We start from the raw sequence: 16,591 nt of genomic DNA on the forward strand, positions 1-16,591 counted from the left end.
TTCTTCTGATGTGCATCATACATGAACTTATCCACATGTTGAAGACAAAGTGTGGGATACCACATTGCAGAGAGACTATTTTCCATTGCTTAGTAGGCCACCACTTGCATTTTGCACACCTGGTATATTCTCAGGATCCAGGCCATAGTATTCCTCTCTTGTCAAGCTCTTCACATTTCTTGATGACATTTTCTGTTTCTGCCTTAGAGTGACATTTGCAATCACACGATCCAAGGTTATTTATCATTATTATGACAATTTATTATTTGGCAGATGTCTGTATCCAAGCCATTGTAAAGAAACAATAAACATACCATAAAGCATGTTCACAAGCAAAAACTAACTGTTTTTAAAGTACAGCACAAGATACACTAACTATACCCAAGATTAAATTAAAGCAAGCGGTCTAAAAACCTTGGCTAGCCATTGATAGAATTTTTACAGATGAAAGCCTGCAGGATTACAGCAGATGGACAGAAAACCTGACCAATTTTAAAGTGTGATGTAAAGTGGCATGTCTTCACATGACATCTTAATTTGGATAATTGCAAGTGGTCAGTTGCAGCTTATTTAGCAGACTGTGAGCAAGAAGTAAAAAACATCAATCATTTTTAGAGTATCTGGTGAAAAGCTGAAGCAGAATGGACACTACTGAGGAGAAGAGATGCATAGGACATAATTTTTAAGATGGATTCTAGCAGCAATTGTAAGCCGGTGCAAAGCGAAAAGCAGGGGGAATTGTGTATGTAAAACACCAAACTGAATACACCACTCAGGCAGCTGAATTCTGGATGTCTTCCTGTTTTACTTTTAATTTCAAATTATGTAATGGACAACATAGTCAAGAGGTTAAACCTTCATCCACAGTTGCCACTGGATAAAGATGCCTTTCTCTCCAACTTGCATTCTGTCACCACTTTACTGGCTGTTCCGTGTGAGACATCAGCAGTTTAAAGAAGATCTTTGATAAGAGAGGCTCCTACCAAATCTGGCCCAACAAGTAGCAATAATAATGAGCAACAGAATCGAGCTAGCATTTTGTACGTAGCCTAGGAAATCTTGGGATATTTAATGTTTAATTATATGTAGCGAAGCAACTTTATCTCAGTATAACTTATATATGTTGTTTACCTAATTATTTGTAGTTTGCTGTTATAAAATCTAGACTTGCTTTCAATGTGTTTTTTAAACGTGTCTTTTTACAGGCCAAGAAAAAATTCTACGATACAGAACTTGAAAACCTAGAGAAACAGCAGAAACAAATGATTGAAAAAATGGAGCAAGAGCATGCAATAAAGCAGCGGGACGAGACTAAGAGAATTCGTGCTGAGCAAGAGAAAGAATACCACAAATTTCTGGATCAACTAAAGCACAGAAAGAAAGAGGTACCGTAGGTTTACCATGCAAAAGATTTACTGACGGACACTGTGTTCATTTTAGGGAGTAGAATAGGGAACCAACCCTTGAAGTGGGGACAGTCTCTCCGAGAACACACCTACATTTGTTTAAAGTTGTCCACATTAGGAGTGTCAGTTAATCTGTTTTATGTCCTTGGCATATTGGATAAAACTGGAGTACAGTGATCCCTCCTCCATCGTGGGGGCTGCGTTCCAGAGCCCCCCTCTTCAAAGGAGTGCGCGTCAGGAGCAGAGAATGTCAGAGAGAGAAAAGCAAACAATCCAAAATCAATAGGTGCTGTTTTTGCTTTTAAGTATGAATGTCAGAGAGATAGAAAAGCAAACAATCAAAAACCGATAGCTGCCGTTCGAGCTTTTAAGTATGGAAAGCACCGTGCGGGAAGCATATTGCTTGAGAAAGCAGCCGCTAGTTAGCCCAGCAAGGAAGGGAGCAATGTGAAGGTAGTCTTGCATCATTTTTTAGATGAGCGTCCATATCCTCTAGGGGTGCGAACAGCTCCCCTGCTCATACCCCCTCTGTCAGGAGCAGAGAATGTCAGAGAGAGAGAGAAAAGCAAACAATCAAAAATCAATAGGTGCTGTTTGGGCTTTTAAGTATGCGAAGCACCATGCGGGAAGCATATCACGCAAAAAAGCAGCCACAAGTAAGCCCAGCAAGGATGGGAGCAATGTGAAGGTAGTCTTTCAGTGTTTTTTGAGGGTGTCCGTATCCTCTAGGGGTGCGAACAGCCCCCCTGCTCACAATATATTTGAGGAGTTTTACTTAATACGTAATACGTGCTCTGATTTGGTAGCTTCTCAGCCATCTGCCAATAGCGTCCTTTGTATGAAATCAACTGGGCAAACCAACTGAGGAAGCATGTACCAGAAATTAAAAGACCCATTGTCCACTGAAACCCACGAACCAGCAAAAAATCTGTGATATATATTTAAATATGCTTACATATAAAATCCGAGATAGTGTGAAGCCGCGAAAGTCGAAGCGCGATATAGCAAGGGATTACTGTACCTGGAAAAAACTCTACACAGATGGGAGCTAGGTTGGGAAAATAAGAACTATGGAACTTCAAAGCAGCAGCACTTAACACTGCTACCTGCCTCTGCAGTCATGAAAAAGTCAAGAGTTCAGCTCTTCTACCTTGACGGTTTGACAGTTTACATAAGCATTTTACATTTACTAAGGTACACTTAATAACAAGGCTGTGTGACTGTGCTTTTATGGCCAGTTTAGAAGTACATTTCTGTTTTACAAACTAGTAGTGTCCTACTTTAGACACTTCTTTCTGTGAAATGTATAAATCAGGAATATTACAAATCTGTAAAGCAAATAAAATAAGCATTCAAAAATCAAAACTGCATGCTGTACTAGCTCATGTGGAAAGGATAGGGATAATGCTGCTGAAAGTAAGATAAGTTGAAAGTGTTAAGCGTTAGTGTCACACTACAACAGAGATAAAAAAAAATCCTATAAGTAGAATCTCAGGGCTAAGAGTGTGTTTATTGAAAACCTTGTAGCAATGAGAAGGCCACATTTTCGCCATCCAGTACATTTATGAGTCCAGCAGTGTAAACAGGTAATCGGGGATACCTCCAGCACACCCATTTAGGCTAATTCAGCAGTATCTAGCCAAATTCAGCTGTCTGTATAAAACAAAAAAAAAAGTGTTGCAAAGTGAACAAGATTATCAAAGATGAACTGAAGTGCAGTATCTTTACTTAAATTAGTAATAAACATCTAGCTTTTATAATTTATTTCGCTTGACTTTTCCACTGAGTAGTGACATTGTAATGCACAGCTTTCTATAAGTGATGTTTCTTTAAATTATGTTAAGACTCTAGTAAGTTTCTTTTCCAACTCCTGTTTTCTATTAAGCTGTTTCATATTTTCATACCTGGTGATACACGGATCCTCCTGGAAATTGTATATGGGGGTTAATTATCATAGTCTACATTTGGAGATATAATTTTACAACATTCATCCAATATCTATCTAAATCTATATATATCATGTGTGTATGAACACATGCACATGAGGTGGGACACAAAGCTCCCAGAACTGTTTATGAAGAAAAAAAAAAAAACCTTTATTATACAATTTATAGCAATTCCATTTTAGTCACTGTCAAAATACACCCCTTGATATGTAATCCCTTGTCCCAGCAGTTCTCCCATTCCTGGAAATGTTTTCTGTACTCATCTTTTGTTACCTAGCTCCTAACATGGAAGCAACCAAATCATCTGCCCTTCAGTCTCAATTTAAATTTTGCGAACAAAAAAAGTCACAGGGAGCAAGATCTGCCAAATTGGGGGGTTTGGGGGGCAAAGAAATAACCAGTGTTTTCAGTCAAAAACTCTTTCACTGACAATGCAGTTTTGTATGCACTGCTGCTGTAGAGTTTTTTTTTTTTCCTTATACTTTCCCACAGATTCCACAGCAATTCAATATAATGTTGCTGATTAACAGTCTGTTCTCTCAGAAATTCTTTATTAACAAGTTTGTTAATATTCAAAAACACAGTCATCATTGTCTTGATGATTGATATGCCCTGATGTGCTTTTTTTTGGTCTGTAAGCTAAATATCAGAAACTCCGATCTTGATCAACTTAGCACAGTGTCACTTGGGAATCTGATAAAAAAAATTGTAGGCATATGATACATAGCAGCACAGTTGATAGCTACACCCTTCTCCCGTGCCATTGACTGATTCCGGGATTTTTGGGGCCCTCCCCACCTGCCCTACGTATGTCTGTTTGTTTGTTTATATAATATATAAGAATGGGCAAAAGTAGGTTTACAGTTTGTATGGAAAAAGATATGTAAGTTATGATTGTTACAATAGTTTTATTAACTTTAATTCAAAAGAATGTCACATTAGCACAGTGCATTTACTGTAGGTACAGTCTTATAAGTGCTCGAATTGCCTGTCTTCATTATTTACACATTTTTGTAGTCTTCTTGCTACACTAAAGCACACTTTGTCACAGAGTTCTTTATTGTCATCAATTTCTTGACATGCTTCTCTTGCGTTGCAAATCGTATCATCCACAGTACGTGGTTTTTGTGAAAAGACTTTTATGTTTGACAACACCCCTAAAGAAGAAGTCCATTGGAGTGAGGTTGGGTGATTGTGGTGGCCACTCCACTGGCCCTTGTCGAACTATCCACTTGTTGGGTCATTTTTCATCAAGAAACTAACTCACTGTTACAGCATAACATGGAGGAGCTCTGTCTTGTCGAAAGAAGAAGTCATCATATAATAATTACAAGATGAAGTAGACAAACAAGACAAAATAATAAATGCAATAATAAAGTAATAAGAATAAACTCTGTTTTGCATACTCACAACTGTATGCCTAATTTTGCTCACCCCTGTATATAGGATATTAATTACAGATTATACAATAATTCAAATTCCTTTCTGAAAACAAAATGCATGTATTTAGTTAATACAAATGTCTGTGCTACTAAAAATCTACTTTGTATTGTTGAACATATTGTAGCAATACCATCATTACTAGCCATTTAAATTTTTTGCTGTATTTTTGCATGTATGAGTAATACAGTACATATTCTTACAGATGAAAAGTGAAATTGAGAAACTACCTCGAGCACAAAGGAAAGAAACAATGAAACAGAAGCTCAATGATTTTACATTATCAAAGCAGCAACAGGTAATACATACTTTTATAACACTAAGAAGGTCCTTTCTGACTGTAATTAGGCACTTTAAAATGGATATTGTTTCTCTTAAACTGAGCTATAATGACTTTCTCATGTTTAATTTCATTTTTATGGATAGTCTTCTCTGGGTGTTATTGCTCATTGCTTCACATTCTAAACCTACTGGGCTAGTTTGATTCTTTTTCATGGGAATTGCAGTGGCAGCAGTCACCACAGCCTACATCATTCACTTTTGCTCACCAACCTCTTAAAGTGAAGCATGTGTCAATGTTCCATGTACCTGCTTAGTTATGCATATGGACAGAGTCTGCCAAAATTTATTAGTGGGACAAACTGTAATCATTGTTAGTGGTTCACATTTATTAAAATCAATCATTTTCATAGATCTCCATTTGAATCACTTCTTGGTGATGCAGATTCCTTTCAAGTTCAATAAACAGCTACTGGCATTATCACCCATTCCTTGGTTTGGATGCAGTTTGGTCATTGCCCAAGTGAATTAAGTCTCAAATTTACTGTATAATTTCTGAACTGTATTTCTAAACCTGTTGGCTGGATTTTTTTCTTGACTCATTTTAAATTTCAAATATTGAAGCATGCTTAATACAGTATGTTATATATTTCTATAGGCTTACTTTAACATATCATTTACAATGAATACAAATAAGCTTTCAGAGTAAAAAGCCATGCTAAAGTGCTAGTGGACCAACCAAGTCACCTAAACCATTTGTTACAAATGTACTTTAATTTCCATCCTCCTTCAAATGTAAAGTACTTTTTTCCTGCTAAGAATGATTAAAATGAAGGTGATGTAAACTGTGTTATTTATTACTGATGTATTCTCTGTAATACAAGGAGCAGGAGTTTCTGACAGCTCAGAAACTTAACCTGGATCAGACACTGAAGAAGATCATAAGTGACAACAGGCACGAGATCTCAGAAACAGAGTCTGAATGCCTTAACCGGAAACACCAGTTGATTAGAGGTAAGGCCCATTCACTCTATTATCTCTATTGTGTTATTAGTTGTTCTCTGGGTTTTGTGTATGGACAGCCAAACATTTGTGTATGGACAGCCAAACTTAGTCAACTTTTTCATTCTTAGAGAATATTAGCATTATGTCAAATTTATACTTTATTAATCCTGAGGGGAAATTGTCTTTTCACATGACCTTTGGAGGTCAGAGTGCAGGGCCAGCCATTATACAGCACCCCTGGAACAATTTTCAGGTTAAGGTCCTTCCTCAAGGGCCCAACAGAAAAAAAAAATCTTGGCACGGGCTTTTTTCAATGCTAATTTACAAGCACCGAAATCTATATAAAATTTCTTATTTTTTTATAATGTCCATTATGTGTTTCTGTTCCATTAAGAAAATATTTCATATAGTGAACCGTTTCATTCAGTCTTTTTCTTTTGGAAAATTTCAGAATTCATTAGTCACTAGTGACTCGTCAGTTCTTAATACATCAATCACTTCAGATTTGTTACTTATTATATATGAGATATTTTTTGTGTTTAAGGTGGGTGTGTGATTCAGCTGCATATTTATTTTGTTTGACTTACGATAAATTTTGGTCATTATTACTCTGTTTGAAGGGGGAAAATGCTTTTTATTATGAATTTATTCACTTTAAGCCTTTAAATATGTAGATTTATCTTTATACACCCCACTTTGGAAAGAATAGACCTCCTGTCCAGACACATTCTTTGGTGTTTGAACATGTTGCAGTTTTCCTATAAAAACAAATAATGAAACAGGATTCTAAAGAATGCCAAGAATGAATAATCTTGAATTAATTTGTTAAGACAATATGAAAATTATTCTCAATTTTTAATTCCCAGCAACAGAAGTGGCTAAATTTTTCAGAGCTTGCAAACAACAACCACAGAACATTAATATGTAATTTTATATAAAGATACACTTTTGTTTGTACGTGGAAATCATGTGTAGCAATATTTTTAAAGCTTGGATGCTCCTCACCAGTGCCGAAGAATTACATTAGACATTCATTCTGCATTTTGACAAGGACATGGGAAAGATGGATTCTTCAAGGAAAATTGACGAGGTTTTATAATTAGAGATGGGGTGTGCCATGTCTGTTTTGAAGATGCAGGTTACACAGGGAGGACAAAGGGACAAAGAAAATTGGCAAGCTTTTGTCACTAATGCTGAATTATTATTTTGTAATTCATCATGTCTTAAAAGCTTACATAAATTGTGAAAGTACAGTAACTAGTGGCAGTAAAAACACTCATTCAGTTCTTGGAGTACCATTTTTGTTTCTTTGTGTCTATTATGCGATAGCAGCAACCATACCACATGTGCTTCAGAACAGGTCATTCACCTCAAGCTAAGCATGTTTTGGGCTGGCCAGTACTGGAATGGGAAACCATCTAGGAAAGCTTGGGTTGCTGCTGCTGGAAGAGGTGTTGGTGAGGCCAGCAGGGGGCACTTACCCTATGGTCTGAATGAGGATCCCAAAGCCCCAGTGCAGTGATGGAGACTCTGTGCTGTAAAAATGGAACAGTTCTGACTCTCTGTGGTCATAAAAGATTCCTGGGCATCTTTCGTGAAGTGTTGGGTGTATCCCGATGTCCAGGCTAAATTGCCCACCATGGCCTAGTCATACTGGCCCCCTAATTATCCCCTGTCTATAATTGGCTCTCTCTCTCTCTCTCCCACCAGTTTACCACCTAATAGCTGATATGTGGTGAGGGTAAAGGAGCAAAAATGTCTGCTGTCTCATCATTCAAGTGGATGCTACACGAGTGGTGGTTGAAGTGGCATCCCACTTCACTGAAGCGCTATAAATGTAAAGAACTATTTTATTATTATTACTAGTCATTTAGCCCGTTAAAATAACGGGCGCTAGAACAGTACTGCATAAACATTAGTAGGAACAGCCTATATTAAATGGCAAGGGACTTTGACCTCATTCTTTTTGTTGGTCGTATTTTTTTTTCTTTCAGCCTTTCTTTTGTTGATGTTTACTTGCTGAGCTGACTGTTCTTCGTGGGCTTCCGCCGTGTATTGTGTGTCTTTAATTTTCTGTGACAGTAATACTGTCTTGTACGGCTCTATTCAATAAGGGCGTGCACAAAAAGGCGAGCTTCAAAAGGGCGATCTCAATTGAGCGCGGTGAATAAAGGCGTTCGTAGATAATTTAGTTCAAATGGCTCTGGAATATGTGAAGAGCAACAAAGGTGCAGATCTTTATTTACGCGCGCCTTTATTCGCTGCGCCCAAATGAGGTCGCTCTTATTGAAGGATGCCTGTGCGCGCCCTTATTGAAGGATACTGTCTTGTACGTCCGCTGGCTTGTACGTCCGTAATATACCTTTAATTTTCTCTGGCGGTAATACAGGCGTGCGCGTCGGTAATATGCCTTTAATCACCTCTAACAGTAATACTGGCTTGTATGTGGCTGTAATATGCGTCACTGTATTGTGAACCTTTAATTTCCTCTCGCAGTAATACTGGTTTGTATTTCCATAAAACGCCTCTAACTTTCCCTGACAGTAATATCGCGCATCGCACCGTGCCCCGCACATGCGCACTTCATCAGAAGACACCCACACATGGACACCTGGACGCACATAGGGATTTTATATATATATATAGATTATCTTGCATTTCCTTTTTACTGTAGATCGTGAAGCTACAATGTGGGATCTGGAAGAACGCAACTTGCAAGAGAAACATCAACTTATGAAGCAGCAGTTGAAAGACCAGTACTTTCTTCAGAGACATCAACTGGTTAAGAAACATGAGAAGGTAGATGTCTTTTGTGCTTTGAGCATAGCATAATCAGTCATTGCAATACCACACTGTTTGGATATTATTCTGTATATTATTTTCTTGGTACTGTAGAACATGGTGTCGGACATCGTATTTGATTAAAAGTAGTAATGATTATTTTCACTTTTTTAAATAATAAACCATGCCTGTTGAATCATTTGTGATAGTACTGAGAGATTCATGAGATAAGAAAAAAAAAGTTTGATTTGGTAATTATCTACCCAGAGGCACACAACTTTAAACTGTTGAGTTTTGATAGGCTGCTCTGTTGTGAGAGGCTCTTCAAGCACACTTTTAGTGGTTTTAATTTAATTTTCTACACATCTGGTGTACTATTAATATTTTTTATAGTAATAACAAATTAATTAAAATGGTTCTACCGCATGTTTTCAACTAAAAACACAATTATTCTTAAATTTTAAACCACATTTAAATGGCATGCACTTCTAAAGTAGTGGATCTGACTGTAACTGATGGCCATTGCAAACTGCACAGACTATGACTGTGAACACCTCTTGTCAAAAAAAAGGATGTCTGCCTTTACACGCACATGAACTTTAATGACATCCCATTCTTAATACATAGGCTTTAATATGGAGCTGGCCCACCCTTTGCAGCCATCACATCTTCAACTCTTCTGGGAAGGCTTTCCACAAGATATAGGAGTGTGCTTATGGGAATTTTTGACCATTCTTCCAGGAGAGCATTTGTGAGGTCAGGCACTGATGTTGGACGAGAAGACCCGTCTCACGGTCTCCACTCTAATTCATCCCAAAGGTGTTCAGTCAGGTTGAGGTCAGGGCTATGTGTAGGCCAGTCAAGTTCCTCCACGCCAAACTAGCTCATCCATTTCTTTATAGACCTTTCTTTGTGCACTGGTGCGTAGTCATGTTGGAATAGGAAGGGGACATCCCCAAACTGTTCCCACAAAGTTGGGAGCATGAAATTGTCCAAAATGGCTTTGTCTGCTGAAGCATTAAGAGTTCCTTTCACTGGAACTAAGGGGCCAAGCCCAACCCCGGAAAAACAACCCCACACCATAATCACCCCTCCACCAAACTTTACACCTTTCTCCTGGCAACTGCCAAACCCGAACTCGTCCATCAGAGTGCCAGACAGAGAAGTGTGATTCATCACTCCAGAGGCTAGAGTCCAGTGGCGGTGTGCTTTATATCACTGCATCCAATGCGTTGCATTGTACTTGGTGATATAAGGCTTGGATGCAGCTGCCTGGCCATGGAAACCCATTTCATGAAGCTCTCTACGCACTGTTCTTGAGCTTTTGGAGGTCTGTAGCTAATTGACTCTGCAGAAAAGTTGCCGACTTCTGCACACTGTGCACCTCAGCATGCACTATCCCTGCTCAGTGCGTAGCTGAGTTGCAGTTATTCCCAATTGCTTCTACTTTGTAATAATACCACTAACAGTTGACCATGGAATATTTAGTAGCGAGGAAATTTCATGAATTGACTTACTGCACAGGTGGCATCATATCACGGTACCACACATGAATTCAGTGAACTACTGAGAGCGACCTATTCTTTTCACAAACGTTTGTAGAAACCGTTTGCACGGTACCACACTTGAATTCAGTGAGCTACTGAGAGCAACCTATTCTTTCACAAATGTTTGTAGAAACCGTCTGCATGCCTATGTGCTTGATTTTATACACCTGTGGCCATGGAAGTGATTGGAACACCTGAATTCAGTTATTTGGAGGGGGTGTCCCAATACTTTTGGTAATATAGTGTAGATGGTCAATGTTTCTTCATTAATAGGGAAAACAAATGATTCAACAAAAAGAGAGATGAAATTATTTGAAAACGGGATCCATTGCTATTAGGTTAAGTAGACTATTATCCCAGAGGGAACTTTGTTTGCATTAGGAAAGTATAAAAATACAATAAATAAAAATAAGCCAAGACATGACAGCTGACAACTAAGTGTTATCATAAATACACACATTCAAGATTAGTACAAAGATGGATAGTCACTTTTAGCAATACACCAAATAATAATTCATAATTTAGCAGAATCCCTACAAGTAATAGAATTCAAAATGCTTATAGCTCTGATGATAAAACAGTTCTTGATTTTTTTGCTCTTTACTCCCAGAAATCTAAATCTGCAGCCTGATGGCAACAGCTGAAATTTAGAGAAAAGAGGATGGCTACTGTCTGACAGAATCAAGTTGTTTTTTTCCTGACCTGTTTGTAATACAGTTCAGTAACTAGAGGTCTGCTTCTAACTAATACATTTTACAACTAGTTTCTACAATGTTGTTTAGATGGTTTATATCCTTAATAACTTAAAGTTGCCAAGCCAATATATACATACAAATGTAACAACAGATTCAATAAAGGATTTATAAAAAGTATCATTATGGGTTTGGCCACTTTAAAACTATTGGGTTTCATAAGAAAGAGCCGGGTCTGCCCCTTCTTATATTCTGTGTTAAGATAAAAGCTTAGCCTGTTATCAGTGATTGTCCGTAGGTATTTTTAGTGCTCTATCCTCTCCACTGTCTCCCATTTAATTAAAGGTGAGAAAGTAGAAGAAGGGTGAGCATCTGAGATTAACAACCATATCCTTAGTCACAGAAATATTGTAAGAAAGGAATGATCACACCACTACACAAACTCATCAACAACCGCTACCATGGCTATTCTCCTTATCTTGTAAACAGAGTCATCTGTAGATTTCAGGATTTCTGTCCTTGTGTGAACTCCTGCAGTCATTTGTACAGTAAATAAGATGAACATGACAGGCAGCATCCTTGTGGTGATCCGTTAGATGTATTGAGGCTATGAGAAAATCAACAATTAACACTCACTGTTTGTGTTCAGTTTAAGTCCAGAATTCACAACACTAAGTTGTAAATATGAGGCTGGATTTTATTAAAAACTGTTGAGATATCTTTAAACATTACATGGTTTTTGATCCTTCCTAATGCTCCTATAGTAAATTTAGAAATGCTGCTGTGCCATCCTCCATCCACAATCTAAAGCCATTTCAATCTTTGGGGTAGTTTTTGTTAATTTAATAACATTCAACTTTTTCTGTAAGCTGAGCACTTGCTATAAATCTGAAGACATCTGAAATATGGAGTGGAATATTGGAAAGTGGTGCCCTACAGTGCACCTGAGTGAAGTACACACCCACTTATTCTGTTAGGGGCCAAGATTGTTTTGATTTTAATTTAAGAACCTTTCTACAATCATTGTGGTCAAAGAAGGGATGAGTCCTTATCAATGGCTTGCTGTTAAGAGTATATATTGACTCAATTGACAGGAACTATGGTGTCCCCGCAGAACTTTACACAACTGCTTACAGTGCATTCAAAACAGTCACACAGGCTGTGTACCTCTTAAAACTAAATTTTACTTCAGCATTACATAAACTTGCCAATTGTCTATGATAACTTCTTTGTTATACCAGTTTCTGTTGAAATTGACTGTGGCTCCCAGTCACATCATATAGGAACAGTTGTAGTAAATGAAATGAGTGATGATATATGCCTGTGATGGTATATAAGGACAGGTCTGCTCAGCTAAAAATTTGCTTACTGTAAAAAATATGATGTGACTACTTGTTATAAACATTTATTGCAGTAAAATGAGACCTAATCTTAATACAGTACATCTAATGTGTACACAACCTTCTTCTACTTCTAAAATGTGTTTTATATTTTACAATTACTTCTTACATTTGGTATTTGTAAATCGGTTACATTGGCCGTTTTCTATCTTGTAGCATGTTGAAAGAGAGGAATACTAATGGAAAAGAGGCCTTAATCCAAAAGAGCTTAATCATAGCTGATATTCTTTAACTTATTTTTAAAATACCTTCTGTAGTACATGTTTGCATTTTGATTTCAAGTAAGACTTTTATAGGTACAGAGGTACATTCTAAAGAAGGCGTTTACCCCAGCATAAAATTTTCACAGGCCAAAAGACCCCTAGTTTTCTTGGTAAATACTGTTTTGAGAATTGTTTTGCTTGCATATCAATGTGTCTTTCTGCAGTGTAAGACCTATGTCTCAGTTAAAGTGTTATCATTAGGTGCAGTTCACATTTCTGTGTTTTATAAATGGTTTTAAGTAAATAAACTAAATAAAAACTTTATTTTCACAATACTAAGGTAATATTTAATTCAAATCTGTATTTTCAACAGTTTTTAATGCTTACATTCTAATATTTGAAATAACATTTTGGTTTGCCTAATATAACAAGGAAAAAGTTACTAATATTATTTTACTAATCACAATTTTTTCTCCATATCATAGGAACTTGAACAGATGCAGTGTTACAATCAGAGAATGATTGAACAGCTGAAGGTTAGGCAGCAGCAAGAAAAGGCACGTCTCCCCAAGATCCAGAGGAGCGAAGCAAAGACAAGAATGACAATGTACAAAAAAAGTCTGAGGATTAACTCCACTGGTAGTGCAGCAGAGGACAAAGAAAAGATCAAACAGGTAAAGTAGCCTCTATAGACGCCTAATTTGATGTAACAAAAGTGAAGTAAAAAAGTAGCAGTGTTGACAGAAATATATGTTAATGATATCCCTTTCCCATGAAAATTAGTTTCAACAGCAAGAGGAGAAGAGACAGAAATCAGAGAGAGTTCAACAGCAGCAAAAACATGAAAATCAGATGAAAGACATGGTAGTACAGTGTGAGAGCAATTTGTGGGAACTCCAGCAGATGCAGGTGAGCCAAAACACACCTATAATGCAAAACTGTCTTGTTTTAATGACAATGGAAAATGGACTATAATTGCCATTATCTAATAATACACTGACAGTTTCATTTTATTTTATATTGCAGAATGAAAAGTGTCATCTCTTAGTCGAACATGAGACACAAAAGCTTAAAGCCCTGGATGAGGAACACAATCAACAGTTAAAAGAATGGAGAGACCAACTTCGGCCCCGCAAAAAGGTCACCATTATATTGCTGAAGTAGATATAATTGTTAATGACACGTACATTTTACGTGTCTTCATAAGCTAAGTTCCACATGTAAGGAAATTAACATAACATTCTCAAACTCGCCCATTTCACTCATACATACTCCCATACTAACACCCACAAAAGGGACAGTTTGGAATTGCCAACTAGCTAACATGTCTTTGGAACGTAGGAAGGAATCAGAAGTAAAACTAGAATATCCAGAGGATAATCAATAGAAGCACAGATAAACTGCACATGGACAATGGATATGCACAGGATTTGACCCAGGATTTGTAACCCACTACAGTGTATTTCATTTACAGATGGACAAAAGCACAAATGTTAACCCATTAAATGATTTTATCACACATACGGTTTAATACATTTTCAGTGTGGTCATACTGGTGTGGTTTGTATGAGTAGAGCATTCTCATATACTCTTAAATCGTTTACTGTGAACCGTTTGCACACCTTTGATTAAATGAATAAAAGAAAACAAGCAGGACATAAATTTGTTTGCAAATGCAAATCAGAAGTTCACCAAAAGTCAAAAATGTGTACTGTTTAATACTTTGAAAGGTGAATGGTTAGATCAGAAGATGCAGATAATAAGAAATGTAAATGCAATTTTTACTTCCTGTGTCTCACTGTGTTTAATGGTCTGTCCCTGCAGGCTTTGGAGGATGACTTAAACCAGAAGAAAAAAGAACAGGAGCTATTCTTCAAGATGAGTGAAGAGTCTGAATACCATAGCCCAACTTCCCCCAACAAACTTGCCAAATTCTTCCCTTTCACTAATTCAGTGGACCTTTCGACCACCTAAGAGCTAAGACAGAAGTCAACCAAGGAGATTTTGGGGACCAGTGTGAGAGAGCGTTTTGCCAATATTGTGGCATGGGAACAGAAGTTCTTGACATAAAGAAACAAGACCTCACCACTAACATAAAATACTGATACAACTCTATCAGCAACTGTTGAAAGCTTTTGTTTCCCAAAGGGTTTTATTTGTTGGAGGGATAAGGTGTGGTGTAAGGTGTAATATTATTGTAAAAATAAGGTATTGCTCTTACCTTACAGAAATTCCAGGCAGTGCTACAGCATGCAGTTTGGACTTGCTCCACATGCTTTATATTGCTGCTTCATTTTGCACATGGCATTTAACATTTTAGGCAGCATACTGGATAAGGGTACTAGAATATAAAAGTGTTGGATAAACACAATGTGAACAAAGGAAGGGTTTGTTTAATAAGAAGTCATACTGGGTTCTTCACCGAGTTTATTTCTGAATGATTTGATTGCCATAGACCCAAACTGTAAAATATGTAAGCTTCAGCAGGATTTTCTTGGACAGAAAAAGGGAGATTTCAGCACTTTATCTTCACTTAATGAGCCTAATTGTGCCAAAAAAGTTACAGTATGCCTAAATAATATCCATAAAGTAAGTGTATGGTATTAGAAAAAATTGTACTATTCTACTGAATAATAAAAAAAGACACTGTTTTTGTCAAGTTCAGAAAACATGCAGGTTATAGTATTGATACTAGGCTGCTTACGTTTGTCACCACACATCTTTGCTTTAACATAATGTAATGTCCTGTTGTTCTTTTCTTGATGATTGTTTAACAGTTGTGAGTGTAAACAGTTGAAGCCAATGGTCTTGCCACTTTCTGTTTTCGCCAGTAGATGGTTTGACATAAACCATGTCTTTAAAGAGGTGTTTCTTTCAGATGTTTAATGCTCAGGTAAACTAATTCTAATATGTTTATCAAAGGGAATTTATTTAAAAATTATTTAATTTAGCTGTTAAGTTGCTAAAGTTGAACAAAATATACTGTAAAATGTTTTCCTGTACACTGGATGTGAAAAGTGTTAAAGTATATTTTCTGGAAACAAAACTTTTAGTGCTTTTGATATTATTGGGCATTTATGGAGTAGGTGGTATTACTCATTGAGAAGCCTCACAAACAATTTTAGAATTCTCTAAATATTCTTTCCACACCCCTGCTTTTTGTAGCACTGTACCCTTTAGTGCAATATTTACTTTTTACTTTGCTTTGATTAATAACAGTACTTTTTGTGCATATGGAATGTGTATATAAAAATATACCACACACATACCTAGACTGTATATAATAAAATGTTTGTGTGTGTGTATATACAGTATATATATTTTATTATGTACCGTATATGTGTATATATTCTCTATATACAGTACTGTACATATATATGCCCACCAACAAACAAGGAGAACTTTGTTTTGGTTAATTTGGGTTGTAGAATAAAATCTCAATCTGTGTTTATTTTCTTTGCAATATTAATCATCATAGGATTCAATCCTGTGTATTGCCAATCTAACAAATCATGGTTTAACACCGCTGCTGTTGGATAAGGCCCTCTTTTGCTGGGAGTGGAGGATAGGTTAGACATTACTAGTCTTTAAAACAGTCCATTAAGGGTGCTTGCTTCAAATTGGTGATTTGTTTTTCTTGTTTTTCTCCTTCACATGAAGGTGTAGTATAAAAATAGTGCATGGACAAAGCATTCCTCCTTTCACTGGCACCAAGCATTGTTTTGTATATACAGTGTGGAACGAGCCCCGGACACAGACAGGCATACATGTTATTTTTCACCACCACATGTTTATTTACACTACCTATTATTTACAAAGTCCTTAAGTGCCACAAACCCCAATCTCTCCCAAAGTCCAGGCCAACCACACTCTGCCTCTTCGGACCGCCTCC

At 37.0% G+C, this 16,591-nt stretch overlaps 1 protein-coding gene across 1 annotated transcript in view; it reads left to right on the forward strand.

Annotated features, from left to right (window-relative positions):
• Positions 1-15,745, forward strand: part of stk10 (serine/threonine kinase 10) — a 130,366-nt gene extending 114,621 nt beyond the window's left edge. Inside the window, exons 12-19 of the mRNA XM_028812731.2 lie at positions 1,206-1,385; positions 4,998-5,090; positions 5,956-6,085; positions 8,751-8,875; positions 13,185-13,373; positions 13,483-13,608; positions 13,726-13,839; positions 14,524-15,745. Coding sequence (XP_028668564.2) covers positions 1,206-1,385; positions 4,998-5,090; positions 5,956-6,085; positions 8,751-8,875; positions 13,185-13,373; positions 13,483-13,608; positions 13,726-13,839; positions 14,524-14,673 — 1,107 coding nt within the window. The 3' untranslated portion in view covers positions 14,674-15,745. The remainder of the gene's footprint in view (positions 1-1,205; positions 1,386-4,997; positions 5,091-5,955; positions 6,086-8,750; positions 8,876-13,184; positions 13,374-13,482; positions 13,609-13,725; positions 13,840-14,523) is intronic.
• Positions 15,746-16,591: the final 846 nt, after the last annotated feature.

Source organism: Erpetoichthys calabaricus, chromosome 11, assembly GCF_900747795.2.
Source record: "Erpetoichthys calabaricus chromosome 11, fErpCal1.3, whole genome shotgun sequence".
NCBI lineage: Eukaryota > Metazoa > Chordata > Cladistia > Polypteriformes > Polypteridae > Erpetoichthys > Erpetoichthys calabaricus.